Source organism: Salarias fasciatus, chromosome 19 (genome assembly GCF_902148845.1).
Source record: "Salarias fasciatus chromosome 19, fSalaFa1.1, whole genome shotgun sequence".
In the NCBI taxonomy this organism is placed as follows: domain Eukaryota; kingdom Metazoa; phylum Chordata; class Actinopteri; order Blenniiformes; family Blenniidae; genus Salarias; species Salarias fasciatus.
Window position 1 is genome coordinate 13,986,223 of NC_043763.1, and position 16,139 is coordinate 14,002,361.

Consider the following 16,139-nt stretch of genomic DNA (forward strand, 5'->3'; position numbering starts at 1 on the left):
ATTCAAGAGAGATATAATTGCTTCACGTGTTCACATATCACATGTCCAGCCGTCATGGGTGGAATAGTTCATAACATTTTTTTGGGTGCTTTTCCTCATCGACAAAAATACATAGACATCATTGGTGTAAGGAATACAGGATAATGCAGTTGTAAAAATAAGTTTCATCATTAAAGCAATCAATGGCTTTTTCTTGGATTGTAGCCAATGTTTAATTCCATATACCCTCATCAATGCTGATCATTTTTCCTTCTCCAACCTCACACGTCCTCTCTTGTCCTTCCATGCCTCTGCAGCCCCCCACTGTGCACCTGTTAAGTCTGCTGCCATCAGGCCTCAGTTGTTCTGACTCCTCTTGTTATTGGCGTAGGCCCTGATCAGAGCAGGGTGGGACACACGTGGGCGAGTGTAAAAATGTTTCATACGTGGCTACTTAAGTACAAAACTATAGCTTCCACATACATCAAGTGGCACTCTGTTTTCTGTGAAGCACCAGGAATGGAAAGTGCAGTTGCATACTGTGCTGCATGTCCTTAAGCTATGCAACAAATCCAGGGTGAAAGAGGGTCTATATAGTTACCAAAAAAAAAAAAAAAAAAAAAAAAAACACTGGTGCCACTGTTGTTTTGTGCTGTAGAACCTTAAAAGGGAAAAAACAAACAGTGCTATTTTTTCAGCGCTTGAGCATGTGGTGGCAGCCATGTTGTGAAAACTTGGGCCTTCAATTTTATTGGACTCGAGCTGAAGGGTGTGAAATCCAGCAAGCAAACAGGTGCTGTACAGACGATGGAAGTGGAACAACATAACTAACAGTCTTTCCCTCTGATCCTCTTCCGTCGAGTCGGTATTCGTACGGTTCATTCACGCCGCATATTTTGCCAAAACCGATTGCACTCCGGTATGTGGTGATTGCCTTGGCATTTCATGTCAGCTAGTGCGGACATTGTGTTCAAAGGCCTTCCCAGTATTCCTGCTCGCCCTCCCCTCACCCACCACGCCCCCCCCCTGCCCGCCCCAGCTTTCCTCCTGTTTGTCATGCTGTCACTTTCTCTCAGAGGGCACACACTGACCTTGTTCACAGGCCGTCAGGCTGGTGTGTGTATGTGTGTGTGTGTGTATGGCTTCCCCCAGTTCTCTTTGACTGCAGTCCTCACTAAATCAGAATTGGCCAATCGGAACGTCAGATGGACCAAGATTTGTTAATTTGAGAAGTAATTTGCCGTTAGCTACTTACTTGTGTATCTACCATGTGCTTTCATATTGTGTCCCAGCATATAGAAGCAGCCCGTACGGCGCGTCTATCTTGTCCCTTACAGGAAATGCTGAGTCACCTTCCGGTCCCCACGTCCCCTAATCGGCCATAAGCAAACAGCCATGGTGAAATAATGGCCTGACTGCTGAAAGTAGCCCCCACTGCTGCCCACCCGCATGTGGAAAAGGGGAAAACGAGAGTGGAATATTGAACGTGTGTGTGTGTGTGTGTGTGTGTGTGTGTGTGTGTGTGTGTGTGTGTGTGTGTGTGTGTGTGTGTGTGTGTGTGTGTGTGTGTGTGTGTGTGTGTGTGTGTGTGTGTGTGTGTGTGTGTGTGTGTGTGTGTGTGTGTGTGTGTGTGTGTGTGTGTGTGTGTGTGTGTGTGTGTGTGTGTGTTAAAGAGCAGTGCCATGGCAACAGCTCTCTGTGGAGTAGAAAGCAGGTGGGTGGCACTCGGCTCTGGCTCTAAGCTGTGTGTGTGCGTGTGTGTCTGCTCCTTCTCACTTTGTGGCGCTCGGTGAGTGTATTGAAATTATGTCAGGTCGATCACCTGCGGAGCTCGGCAATGCATTGTTTGTAATTAGACACCCTCGCAGGACCCCATTACTCCAAAAAGAGGCGTGATCTAAGGTTGAGGGGGTTGTTTAGGTGGGAGTCAACCACACTGGATTCAGCAGCAGTCCGTATTGGCGCGCACCAACAGGAGGAAGTGACGGCTGCTGGAGACACACTGAAGAAATCACAGTTTGTAATTTTTAAAAGGCCTTTTGATTCAATTTCAGAGGGCTATGAAACCCTTTTGATCGTTCAACACAGTGTCACACATCAAGGAATCCAAGGTCGTTTTGAAACAAACTAGACCTCTACTGAAAGTTTTCAGCTTTCAATGACGTTTGAGTCAACCTCAGTGTCGGCTTGTTGACTCGCTGTCAGTGGAGCAACAAGAGCAGGGAGGAAAATGGCTCTAGTACATGAGCTGTAATTAAAATTCTGAGAGTAATAAGGCTACTGCTAGCCATTTGTCTCTTTCCAGTGTTACCTTTTCACAAGGGTTCAGTGTGGCGGCGGTTTTCGTGGAGGTACCGGAAATAGAAAGCATTTTCAAACCTTCGCCACAACAATTCACATCATGAAAACGCTCCCTATTTAACCATTTTGAAAGCAAAATCCAGCAGCAGAGGTTGTTTTTTGAATACAGTCCATTTTGCCTTCCAGGTATACCGGTTGTAAAGTTTGAGTCCTTGTGAGAGCCTCGGCTTCTGCCTTTTTTTGTAGAAAGGAAAACTACTCCCTGAGTGAGCTATTGTTGCCTCGACAGTATTGTCCTCACAAACATGTTGGTCTGATGCAGACCCTTGTGTACCTTCACACTCTGTCCTGCAGCGCTTTGAACTGGATCCACGTGTCATAATTTCATTCCTGCTAGTAAAGTTGGCGCGGTTTGAAAATCCCCATCCATCGCTCTCTGATCCCCGCATCCATCCATCTTTCACTGATATTAATTGCTGCAGGGCTAGCTGTCATCTTTGCCTCTGTGAAGCGAGGGATCTATTAAAGAAGGGTGTCCTTTCAAAGTTAAACCTAAATAGCTGACTAAAGGGCCGGTGCTGTCATCCTGTTTCTCTTCACAGGGCCTCGCCGTCCTCTGTGTACGCCTGCCTCTTGCCTCCGCTTCCTCTGATACGCTGTGTTACTGCACTGGTGCTCCAGCACACCCACACTGTCACATCCACTCACCGTCTCTCTCGCTCTTCCCATTTCTGTGTCCAGGAGGAGCAGAACAGAGGGAAACCGAACTGGGAACACCTAAATGAAGACCTTCATGTCCTGATCACAGTGGAAGACACGCAGGCCAGAGCTGAGATCAAGATGAGGAGAGCAGTGGAGGAGGTCAAGAAGCTCCTCGTACCTGCTGTGAGTACATACACATGCCCATACATGCAGCGGGAGCCACTCACCGCTTGATTAGGCGTTTAATGTTTTCCACGAGTACCATGATTTGAATTTTCCTGGAAGACAAATGACACGGTGCAGCTTTTGATTTACCAACGCTGCAGTGCTCTCCCGCGCTCGGCTATCGTCGGCAAAAACAACGGGACGGCAGAGTTACATATGGCGCATCACCTCTATCCCACTGTTAGCATCCTGTTTACTCCCATAAATAAGACCAGGGGAACAGGTTGGCTGTACCTCCAGCGGAGAGGAAAAACTAGCTGCTCACACCCCCTGCGTCCGCCACGCTTAATCTCCGCTTTCCCTCTGCCCACACTTCCTCGTACACTACGTCACCGGTCAGGGCCGTTGGTATTATTTTGGCACAATTTGTGTGTTTTTGTTGTGAACTGGTTGTGACCATGTGGGTAAGCAGCTGAAAACCCAGATTTACCAGCAGGTGGCAATGCGCTGGGTTTGGTGATCTGCGCACATGGGACCAGCCATGCAAGGTTAGACTGTATATGCAGTTTCACTTGAATTGTAACCTTGTTAATCAGCTTTTCCTTTGTACATTTTTCCCTGTTAATGCAAAATTATGTGCACTTTATATTTACATTCTTTCACTGTAGGAGAACCAAAGGCACCAAGGTCATTTGCAGCAGATTTAACAGCATTGTATTTTATCAGCGTCCAATATTTTTCAGTTGTAGTGTTATGAAGCCTTCTGCAACAACCAAGCAAGTATTCCCCCCAGAAAAACCGAGGGCAACACATTTGCCATTCTTCCTGCAGAGCAAGATGCAATGTGATGCGTTTAGATCCCACCGTCAATTTTTCCACATTGATCAACAGTGTTCAGTGGATGAAAAATATACAAAACTAAAAAAAAAAAAAACTATGCTGCTGCTTCCAAGTTCAAGGAGAGATCACATTAATGATGATGATAAAGAGATGGATAAAGAGGTCGACCAACATCCGAATGAGAGCTACACTGCACATGCATAGGTTTACATAGCATTACTGTGTGGAGAAAATCCGGTTTGCGTCACCCTAACATGGACATTTCAGTAATTCAGAGAAAGGAACCCCTCAAAAGCCAGCACTCACTCATTTTGGGCTCTGCTTCTTCTCAGGCAATGCTCACAAATGAAAACGGACTGTGGGTCACAGGTTACTTGACTTGATGACAATAATGCTGCAGTCATCCAAATCTGCGCTGAAATCCATCAGAACAGGACATTCAACAATCAGCTCATCCATCACACGGTGGCAGGATCTCCGGCTATAAGACTTTTTTCCGGCAGCACTGCCTTATGCACAAACATCTTGCTCTGAGATGCCTTCTTGTAGCTCCTTTTTAAGTGTGATATTTCTACCCTTTCAGTCTCATCGAGGCCTAGTCTTGTTTGACAGTGTGAAAAGCACTTTAATTCATGTCCTCTTGTTCCTGGATTGCCTGTCTCCTCTTCAGCCTCCCTGTCATTCCTTAAGGCACTTGTTTTGTTTTTGAGTGTTACAGATCCCCACAGCCTGTACGTATACACAAAGGATGTTGACACACTGCACATACACATGCACGTAAACAGCGCGTGTGTGCCTGTGCACGTAAACTCGGGGGTGAAGCCGTATCTAGAAGCGACAATGTTTCTCAACAGTCGCACAGAATGAGTCACTGTTAGCACACATGTGTCGGCACATACACAAAAGAACCCCTTTGAAGTCAGTGACAGCTCTTGGCAGCTAAAACTCATCTGAATGGCGTGCCGTAAAAAATAGCGTTCTCACTTTTTCTAGAAATCTATGTGCATTTTGCAGCCTGACAAGTCCATTAAAGATGGTCTTGTGAATCAGCACCTGAAACGTAGAGTGGTTTTAAGAGGCTCTTTTTATTTCTCGAGCACAAGAAAGCAGCTTCGAGCTCTTTTGAGACACTCGTCAAACTCTACTCATAAAAAGTTTCACTCTGCCCATAATTCAAAGAGGAGTTTTATAGAGCTAATTATTCACATATAGGCCCTTTTTTTTTTTTCTTTCAAGAGGGGCTTTCTGTTCATTTACACATTATGAAACGATCCTTCCATTAGCTAGACATAGTTACTTGAATCCCTCCTCTCAAATTTAAATGAAATACTGTGGTTATTTTTCTTATATCATCACGATACCGTCACCCATCAACATCCAATGAATCAAAATATCAGCAAATGTTTCAGTTCACAATCACAGTGCAAGTGCCCAGTCGCTCTAACTGCAGGGTTGGTCCATTATATATCCAATAACCCCTTTTGGGATCCATATTTTTTCATGTCATTGCATGTATCAGTATGCACTCGTGTGAAGAGTGGGCGTAGGACTGGTTGGCAGTAATGCCCTTTATCGTGCTAAACTAAATTGGATTAAAGTATGGACATGCTGAGTACGCACTGTTCTAATGAAGGGCATCTTCTCCACATTTGGCAGCGTAAAATCGCTTTTATTACATCGCACAGGAAACAAGATGAGGTCACGCTTTTTATTCCCTTTCGAGGGAAAGGCTTCAGTTGTCATTGAAGAGGGCCCAGCTGCGGAAATGAAACAAGGAGCTCTGGGGATTGAGTGATAACCAAAAGGTTGTTTTGTCTGCAGGCCTGGCCCTGAGCTGATGTTAAAGGCTTTATAATGACAGTTTTGTTTTAAAATAATCTCACAATTGACTGATTTGGCAACAGGGGACCAGGATGTCTGGCATGAAAAACCCCATAGTTAACAGCTAAGCTATAGTTAGACAGTCTGGTTTGTGGCGTTCATTTATGTCCTCGGAAATTTGTTTAGGAAGTGCAGCGATGTTTAGCAGGAAATGTCATTTTAATATAAAAGGAGGCACCTTGTTTTGAAGCTTTTTGTTTCAGATCTTCAAATATGGCTGCTGCTGTAGCAATATTTCAAACTTTGATGCAATAGTATTGTTAAAAAAAAATGAAGAAAAAAAACAAACCTGTTGATTGAGTTAATTTTATACTTGAATTTATTTAATTTCCCTGATAAAATTTGTTAGCATTTCATAATCACAGCTCACGGATAATACCCTTTTCTTTTTTTTTTTTAAAAGAATTTCAAACTAACAGACTGACTTCGAAACTGTTTGAGCAAATCACGGTTGAATGGACCGTTGTTGACGTTCTCATTGCAGACGTGAATCTGGGAAGCCGCACAGATGAGACGAGCTGTAGACACACACGCCAGCTTTTCTTTCTGCCCCTGACGTTGCTCTTTTGCACCCTGGTCCTGTGAACTATTCAACTCCACATGAACTGGGAGCAGAGGAGCATGGGGGAGATGAGAGGCAGAGGGAGGAAGGGGGAGAGCTGGGTGGGAGAGCTTGATTGAGCTACTCTTTCAAGTGTGGATTTACTCCACTGATCCTGCCCTGGTGCGCACATACACTCCGGCGCGCGCACACGTAGATATGCAGGCCCGGAGAAATGCTCCCACATGCATGCACACGCGCACACATACACACTGAGTGAAATGCTCCGCTGATCCCCTGAGTCCTTCATTAAGGCCCTCGAACGGAGCCGGCAGCGCAGCCCCACTGCACTTTAGGTAACCTCCATTCAGACACTGGCAGAGCGGTATGCAGAAAACCCCGTGAATGGCCGATTCCACTTCCCCTTCCTGTCCTTTTAAGAGCTGGAGAGCAGGAGTGATTGGGCCTGCAGGCGCAGGCATTGTCACGTGACTGACATGAAGACTCGGACCAACTGTGAGAGAGGCAGAAAGCCCGACTGGTGTCTGCCAAGATTATGCAGAACGGTGTTGTCATAACAAATGAAAGTCAGCTCTCATCTGACTTGTGTAAACAGACAACAGCTTAAATCCAAATCCATGTGAATCACCTCCATATGTTATCAATGATCTTCTGCTGAGTTGTACTCCCCCTGTCAAACAAAGCTTGGAAGAAGACTACAGAAATTCTGTTTAAAAAAAAAAAAAAAAATCACAGCCTGGAAACTGCACAGAGGAAATGACACATCCCCATGACTTTCTAGCAGGTTGGACCTCTTCTTCCTGACAGGTTTGTGTATAATCCTCATTAAAAGGCCAAGTGAGACCTCTGCACCAGGTCCCAGCTTGATACACTGTGAGTCTGTTCAGTTTAATTAGGTTAAAGCAGGTATTTTTACCTCCGAGAGCCGAGGAGGAAACACCTGCCGTGACGTCACAGATCCGGTGCAGCCGCGCGCCGCGTAGCTCCAGCCGCCTCCAAATGATTTAGTGCAGATGTACTTTTTAATTGGCAGTAACCATGTTAGTCAGGGGATACATTACATTTTTATTAAATTATATTAAAATACATTAACTGTTACACAGTGAGTGGGTGTGATAGAGGGAGGAAGAGCGACTGATGAAAAAGAAGAGACTGCTGGAATAGATATCTTCCTCTGTGCTATATCTGTGATATGATGCCTAGTGAATTGCTTTTTTAAATGTATCACTGTGTGATCTGTAGTAATGTGATCACTCCCTATAGCAACTTATTTAGATCACCGATTGAAAATGAGTGCACAGTCATGGTTGCTTGTATTTCCTATTTGTCAAAAGACAACAGAAGAGTGCTCAAGTGCTAAGAGAAATATATTTCTACTTACTTTTTGCTTTTAAGCACTCAAGCTCATTATAGAAGGCCTCTGTACAACTCAGTAGTAACCAGTGTGCTGGAGCAATTTTTATGGAAGGGATACAAGAAAGGCACTGTCTCACCAGAGTTGTTAGATTTGTTAATGTTGTTTATTGGAATCCAAACATACTTTTTCATAGCAATATCTATCATCAAACACTTTTAGAAATAAATTTAGTAGCAATCGGATGGCCGTATTATCCTTATTTAAAACATTTAAGTGGTGATTCACTGTTGTCAGGATGCCATATATTTTGAGTCAACATCATTTTTTGACATTGTTGAGATGAATCAGTGAAATTCGGAATTATTAAAACTTGAGTAACCATGTCTCATCAGAAATCGACCTCAGCTGCAGTTTTTCCATGCTCTCATTAGCAGATTGCTTGCAAAATTGATTGTGTTCATTTATAATTGGATTTTGATGTTATACTTATGAAATTAGTTGATTTGCAAGATCTTTGGGTTTAAGTTGAAGTCAACCTCCAAATCTGTGCAGTGATGGCAGGGACTCTGCGAGGAACCCGCAGTACATAAAGACTGCAAATGTGTAGAGTTGAGACTCATAACACACACTGACACACATATAGTGCATTGAAAAGGCAAGAATGGTTGGGTCTGAAAGGAGAGCAGCACACAGAAAGACAGAGCTGGTTGGCTTTGGGGCACTTTGGCCCTGGAGAGGCGAGTGTATGTCTCCCTGAATGAAACTGTCATTGCCGAGAACAAAGTGAGCATGCGAGCAGCACCGAGCAGACAGTGGCCTCGAGCACTGCTCTCCATTTGTGGGACAGTGGGAAACCAGTTCTGTGTCCCGACTCCAGCTTCCTGCTCCCTCTTGTACTCCCCCTCCATCACTCTTGCCTCCATCCTTCTGTCGCCTATTTTTCTAAGTTCTGTTTTAAACATTTCAACTCAGAGTTTTTGTCCGTGATGAAAATTAAGACAATAATCCATTATTTTACTTATTTTTTTATAAATGTCCTGGCAGCTTCTACCAAAGTTACAATTTTCAGTCAGTTATCAAGTTTATCCTCACTCTGGTTCTAATCTGCTAAGACCAAGTTTCTTTTTATTTATTTATTATTTATTTTTGGCAAGCTCAGTTGTGCCTTTCGCTCACCTGAGTCTTCTGTCCCTCCTCTCTCTTTCTCCTCTCTGCTCCGGACCACCTTTGAGAACAGGCATACAGTAGATGGTGTGTTTTGTGAGAGGCTGACAGATGGACCTTAATGGATGCCAAGCTTGGCTATCTGCGGGGTGTTGTGTCTGTACTCACCAGTATGCATCCGGCTTGGCAGAGTGTACAATGGCAGCACCATCAGAACCACTCAGTCTGGAAAGGCACAGGCACAGAGAGAAGATGAGGCAGAACAATCAGAGCTAGATTTAAACAGTGGAAGTCTGTTCTAGGCAGCAGTGTACTGACTTAGCAATCAGCAAACACCTCTTTTTGTTTTTCTCCTTCTCTTTTCTGGTTCTCACTCTCCTCTCCCTCCCTCTCTCTCTGTCAGCAGTGTATGACAAATGAGTACAAAACACCATCTGGCTGCATCCATCCATGTGTGCCTCTCCAATTAATGATGTTTATTCTCTGTTAGGCCTACCTATCACGACCATTCTTCTCATATTTACTCTTAATCTACTTCCCCTCATCTTGCCCTCATTGGTGTGTGATGCTCAGCTTTTTCCCTGAGCAGAAGCACACACATCTTGACTGATTGGTGAGGGTGCTCCATTAGGCCCCGTTTGCAGAACATTTCAAGTGAAAATGCATCGATTTTTGCGTTCTCATCTCAGAAGAGTTCGATATTTACATGACAACGTTCTGAAAACGATGTCCGTCTAGACGGCAATGACAGAAACACAGAAATTTATGTAGTTTTCATGCTGTGCCATGAGGTGGTGGTGTTGGTTGGCTTTGTAATGAAAGCACACACACATGGATGCAGAGAGCAATGTGCTATCAACATTAACAATGGAAGTGCTCGGACAGTTGTGTAGACGTATTCGCAATGCGTGTGGTGTGCATGCGCAACAGCAGCCTTTCCGCCTTGCACTCAGGACGGAGTGGTGTTCGGCTTGTAGAGCTTGAGGCTGGTTGTATGGCAGCTCCCCTCTCTCTCTGCACACGGTTATTACCTTCATCGAGCTAATGAAGGAGCTGGATTGGATCATATTAACCTCCTGATCCCCACCTCCCAGGACACCACAGCTGTAACAGGCTGGACTGCACTGTTCACTGCTCCCATTATACATGTATACGTGTGAGAGAATGCCGAGTCCATCCCACCTGCACCCAGACACAGCATCTCCCACATGAATGTTAATCATCTTTTTAATTGGCTTCCTTGACTTGATGACCTCTACTTGAGACGGCAGGACTGCGTCAGTGTTTTCCCTCTTTTAGTGCAGCTGTTTTTTGCTTTGCCTGCGTGTGTACGTTCATACGAGTCTTTTTTTTTTTTTCTTTCATAACTTTGCCTTTTCTCTCGGGCAGTATAAGTTCTGGCCTGGAGCAGTGTAGCCCCTGACTTCCAGCACCCCTCTTGTCGCCCTCTTTCATCATTATCCTTCTTCAATCCCCTCACTCTCTACTCATTTATCCGGCCTCGTGGTCCATTTGTGCTCGAGCTAGCACGTCTGAGGCAGATACCTCACGGTCTTGTATTGAAACCTTGTATTCAGGAGAGCAGTGGAGAGCAAACGCATGATGTATACGTCACCTCCGATTAATGATCTAGATGCGATGAGTGCATAATTGGAATTGACCACTTCAACCATTTGACCACAGGAAGTGTGGCGTTTCTGACACTTATGCCACTAAGGACCACTACTGCTTGATATTTGATTGACCTGCTTGTGGGACGTGACCACATCAGTTCTGTCAGGTGAAACATTACTCACTCAGGCATGCACACACATTTATAGTCCCCTTTTATTATTTCCCTTTTCTTTCTGACTTCAAGGTTTAACTGAATAACTGGCAAGCTCAGGCCCAGCAACTCCACTTCAGCAGCTACACACACACACACACTCCACCTAATCCCACAGGGGTAATGTTGGCTTTAACTTCAAACATGTGAGAGGAGGCTCAAACAGGACCTTCACTGGCATCCCACTACACCACCAGTACAGAGTAGGAAAAAGATGCCCCCACACCTACATTTTGCACACACATGAATTTAGAGGCTATTTTTACCTGAGCTGTACCGCTGCGTTTTTACGAGGGGAGAAAGGCAAGAAGAGAATATTTTTGTATTCATTACCTCTGAAATGTGCTTTGTTCCTCGGTCAGTAAAAGGCCACCCCGCTCCTTCTCCTGGTGGTGGTGTTTATAGTATAATACATGTTTTGCGGTATTATCGCACACAGTATGCTGTAGTTAGAGATTTTGCTTTCAGTTTTGCTTTAATTCTGTTGTCTTCCATTGTGTCTATGCGATTGAATTTCAAACACCTTCTCAAAAACAGTCCCCCCCCCCCCCCCTTGTCTCAGCCTTCTCCCAGCATTTCCCCACCTCTGTTGTATTTGTTTCCCTTTGTCTTTGTTCTTTCCCTCCCTGCTGCTGTGTGCGATTCTCTTTTTCCTCTCTGTGAAGGAGGGACATGCTGGTCACTCCAGTCTTCTACTACTGAAGTTCACATCATCCTGTTGGCATCACTGAGGTTGCAAACCTCTGAAGAGGGCTGCAGCATCTGTGCCTTTCATTCCGGTGACTCATAGCGTTGAAGAGTACAAAAATACAAAATTGTATATTTGTCTATGGACAAAATAAATATTTGACATTCTCATGTCACACACATTCCTCCAGTTCAGGCTCTGCTGGAGCTTCAGCTTCCAATATGTGTGCAAGTTTTTCCTGGAAGCTTCTTTCCTGACAGTAGGGACCAGGTCTGGTCTTGCCTGTGAGGGTCCACCACCCTCCATCTTCTTCCTCTCTCTGTCCATCTGCCACCCCTCCTCAGCTCCAGCTCTCCGGCTCTCCTCGGGGGCAGACAGGTGGCTCTGACCCGAAAGAAACAGCAGCCCCGTAGGGAACAACCTGCTCAGTGCTGGCCACCTTCCCTGCTTCCTCCCGTTCTTCTGCACATGGATTACTTCAGCCAGTTTAGGTGCAGAGAAACAATATTAGATGAAACTGCAGTTTGTTTACGTAACGCATCCCAAAAAAATCCAAAAAACAACAGTTTACGTCGGCCGTAATGTTCACTCAGACTTCTAAATAGACCAAGAGAGATTGTTTGTATTCACACTAAGAGTTTACAAACTGACTCTGTATATTTAAGTTGTGTGGATCTCACACAATCAGAACAAGAAATCAATGCATTCAATGGAAAATCGGGTCCATAAGACAGATATGTGCAGTGAGTGAGGCATGTTCAGACATTCACCAAGAATTTATTTAAAAAAGAAAATCACCATGAGGAACATTTGTGCAGTGTATTAGTATTAAATGATAGTATCAGAGAGAATAAAGTAATCTTGCACAGAAATGTTTTAGGGGTTATTAGTGCTCATTTTAATGAACTGTAAATCGAGAGTCTTCAGTTTTAACTACAGATGCGCTGATATAGAATCTCACAACAGATAACGATAGCAGTTAATTGTCTTTCTTTAGTGGGTAATACTAATATTGTCAGTGGAATGTCCAATATTTTGAATGCCAGCCCAATTTTTAACAAAAGAAATACACAACTATAATGTACAACAGCCGGGAGAATATTTTTTAATTGGTTTCCTTTTTGAGACAAACTAATAACTGTTGTTTCCCATTTCTAACTATGCACAGCCTTTCAAACTTCTTCAGCAAGACTTTTTTCCTTCTTCATTCTTCCTCCTTGATGCGCAGAAAGCAACTGCTGAAAGGAGGAAGAAATAATCAGCCTTTGTCAGTTTTGTTGAACAGAGGACTTTGAGTTAACTTGAGGCAGAGTGAGTTCTGCTTGTTTGATGATTTGCTTTTGCTGTGTGTATATAACCGCTGTTATTGTTGTCTCATTGAGTAAACTGTGACTGTACGGCTGACCCCGAGCTCTAGTCTGTGATGTTGAACTGTGTGTTTGCTTCAACGTCTCATTATTGGCTAAAAATCCACCATCGGACCATAGCAATGATTTAATTTTCTTGTTATCAGCCTCTAATGAGAGCTCATGCATCTGGTTTTGTTCTATTGACCAGTGTGAGAACCTGCACTCACATGCTGGGAGATGTATGTGTTTTCCATGTTGAAATGATTTTTTATGAGCAGCACTCAGAATGAGTATAAGGTCACTTCTTTCACAGTTCATGAACGCAAGCGGTAGTTAAGCTTTTGAATTCATCACGAAGTCAAACATCCGCTGTCACAAAATACTCTGGTCGGTCCATTTGTTTTCAGACCACAAACAAAGAATTTGTGCAAATAGAGATGCAGCGTCTGCTTGGACTCAAACTGGGAGCATGTTTTTTAAGCTGTCTCAGAACGATTGTTTGGTTTTGTGCATGAGCTCAGATCGTTTTCTCCTACCCAAGGATTGCAAATAAACAGACCACAGTTTGCTTTAACTGAACTAAGCAAGTTCGGCGTGAAAACCCCCTCCAATAGATCGGATTTTCTTGTGCGTGTGTGTGTGTGTGTGCGCGTGTGCACAGTTTGTACTACACAAATATGCTGCTTATAAGCACATGGTGACATAAGAACAAGCAATGAGTTCTGTGTGACTCTGAATTTTGTTCTCCATGCTGTTCCGCTCATCGTCAGTCTGCTCACGGATCGAGCCACAGGAAATGGTTGAAATCCAAGGCGGGGAGAAGATTCAGATTGCAATAACATTTGTGCTGAATGGCATGTTTTATCCCTCTGCGCTCTACCAGCCAACTAGCGCAAGCAAAAAAAAAAGAAAATAAAAGAAGAGACTGGAGTTTATGAGCCGAGTAAATATGCTTTTAGAATATATCAGTGAATAGTTGTCGAACAATTAATCCCCGAGCCATAGTATTTAATCAACTCTAAGGAGGGCTGAGGTTGGCTTTTGACTGTGAGGGCCCTTCGTACTTGGTCCTGGACCCAACCTTTGCTCCCATCACACCACAATTAGCTCTTTCTCTTTCACACCTTCTCTTGGGTGCCTCATTCTCTCGTTTCTCCTTGAAACATCATCCTGTTGCTAATCCATCTTATTCATTTCTCCTGTCCGAGGGGATCTCGTCCTGTTTCTCCTCCTGTCTCATCCATTTAGACTTTTAAAGTCCGCTTCATTCCCCTGTGAAGGTGTGTTCTGTGTACACTGGCCCTTTTGGACCATTTAGAAAATTGCCTTTCCTCCCGTTGTAGAGTCCTTTTAATTTCAGTGCTCCGACATACACATGCAGTGCAGTCCCTAACCACCCAGGTCCCACACATCATTGTAAAATAACCTCCTTCTTAATCCACCTGGTTGTGCTTTGCTCCCTCCGGAGGGGGGTTTCGACTGTCCTAATGCAGCACGCGGGAAGCGGAGGCGGGTAACAAGGCAGGCTGAGAGGCCTGGGCAGTTTTAATCTGCCCCGGTCCTCCAGTGGCGAGAAGAGGGACCCCCGCAGGCCCCTGGCCAATCTCTCTGCCTCTCTTTGAAGGTCTCCTTAATCCTTTTACAGAGAGGCAAGGAAATGCAGAAGTGTGCATATGCCTGTGGGTCGAGTGTGGCGAAGTCGCAGTTCCAACTCGTTTCCAGAGGCTCAATGCTGATCAAGAGTCATGCACATTGTCTCATCGGCATTTCGCCTCTTTTTTTTGTCTCTCTCTCTCTCTCTCTCTCTCACGCCACTTTATACATTGTCCACCCACAGTAGTTTGCGAACTTCCCCATGGCTAGCACCATACCCAGGCTTTAACATCTGTGGCGTGGGGAGCACACACACATACACACACACAGCTTTCATCTCTGCCTCTCCAGCGACAGTGTGTCCCAGTGTTTAGGCAGGAAAATAGGATTGTGTAGAGCTCAGTGTTCAGAGAGCCCAAAGGCTGCCCATCAAATTCACAGTCCTCCAGTCTGTGATGCCTCGCTTTGCCAGCCATCGCTCAAGTCATTTCAAACTTCATTCTCTCGGTCCCACCAGCTCCGGCCTGATGGTTCTCTCCTCCTCCTCCTCCTCCTCCGTGGTGTCTTGCATATACAGGCTTTGCCTCTGTTCTGTTTTAATGTCGCTTGGGTTCATTTGCTTTGTTTATCTCAATCCCTTTCTTTTCTCTGTCTCCTTCATGCTGCTGTTGTTTTTAGGGTTGACGTCCGCTCGCAGTGTGTGTTGCTCACTGGTTGTCCCATGGTAAAATGTGGATTGAGTTGCCTTTTTTTTTTTTTTTTTTTTTTTTTTTTTTTTGCGGTTGGTTTTCAAAAAGCTTTGCTGAAATCAGGGTTTTTCCCTGATCTGGGGAGTGTTGACAGTCAGCATTACTAACACTGAAGTGATAACTATACTTTTAAAGATTCCAGTAATTTCTGCTTTGTAAAGTTGAAATCTTTAGTATGCATTGGACTTAGTGATCAAAGTAACCTTAGCAGAAGTTTCATTTTGTAACAGGACAATATTAGGTTTCATGTGGCCTTCCTAATAAGTCCCTAATCTGCCCTGTTAATGTGGGCATTAGGAGTAAATATTGAAACTTTTTGAATGAATTGAGATTAACACATTTGCAGACAATCCCTGGAGCTAGATTATCTCCGGACCCCCTAGGAAGCTGCATGAAAGATAGTTCTGGCCTGCACATGTGCACCTCCATCTAAGTGTTTCCCAGTTTGAATCCACAACCTGCAGGAGGTGCTTAGATCCCTGTTTCAGGAGAAAGCGTCTGTGATCGGCTCTGAGTCAGGATCTCTGAATCTTATGCAAATCCCCGTAGCAGTATTTAAAGCTCCCAAATCATCCCTGGCCAAATCCCTTCAAGATATTCCCTGCTCGATTGGATGGCATTAAAGGATCGCAGCGACAGAACAATACACCGTCTGGCAGCATGGTGGAATGAGAGAAGCGGGAGGGGCAGGGAGAGACGGGGCAAAGTGGAAGGAGACATTGAAAAGAAGTGGATGGCTGAGGGAGAGTTTTGGAATGCAGATTGGGAAGGTGGGAGGAAAAGGCGGAATTATTGCTAGGAGGAGACGAGCTGATAAGAAGAGAAGGGCCGGAGAAGCAGGCATTTATTAGTCTCCGCAACATGGTGGAACCGTGTGATCCCTCTTGCTTTCAGCTTGTAACATCATCTGTTTGTCAGCGCTAGTGCAGGCCAACAAGCTTTTATAATGTATCTAAATCGTGTTGCCAAATCTCTATGTATTTT

The 16,139-nt window shown here is 44.5% G+C and overlaps 1 protein-coding gene across 6 annotated transcripts in view; it reads left to right on the forward strand.

Moving 5' to 3' along the window:
• The window catches only part of qkia (QKI, KH domain containing, RNA binding a), an 81,220-nt gene that overhangs the window by 45,955 nt on the left and 19,126 nt on the right, over nt 1-16,139 (forward strand). For all 6 annotated transcript variants that reach the window (XM_030116604.1, XM_030116607.1, XM_030116603.1 and 3 more), the window contains exon 4: nt 3,022-3,165. In XM_030116604.1, coding sequence (XP_029972464.1) covers nt 3,022-3,165 — 144 coding nt within the window. The remainder of the gene's footprint in view (nt 1-3,021; nt 3,166-16,139) is intronic.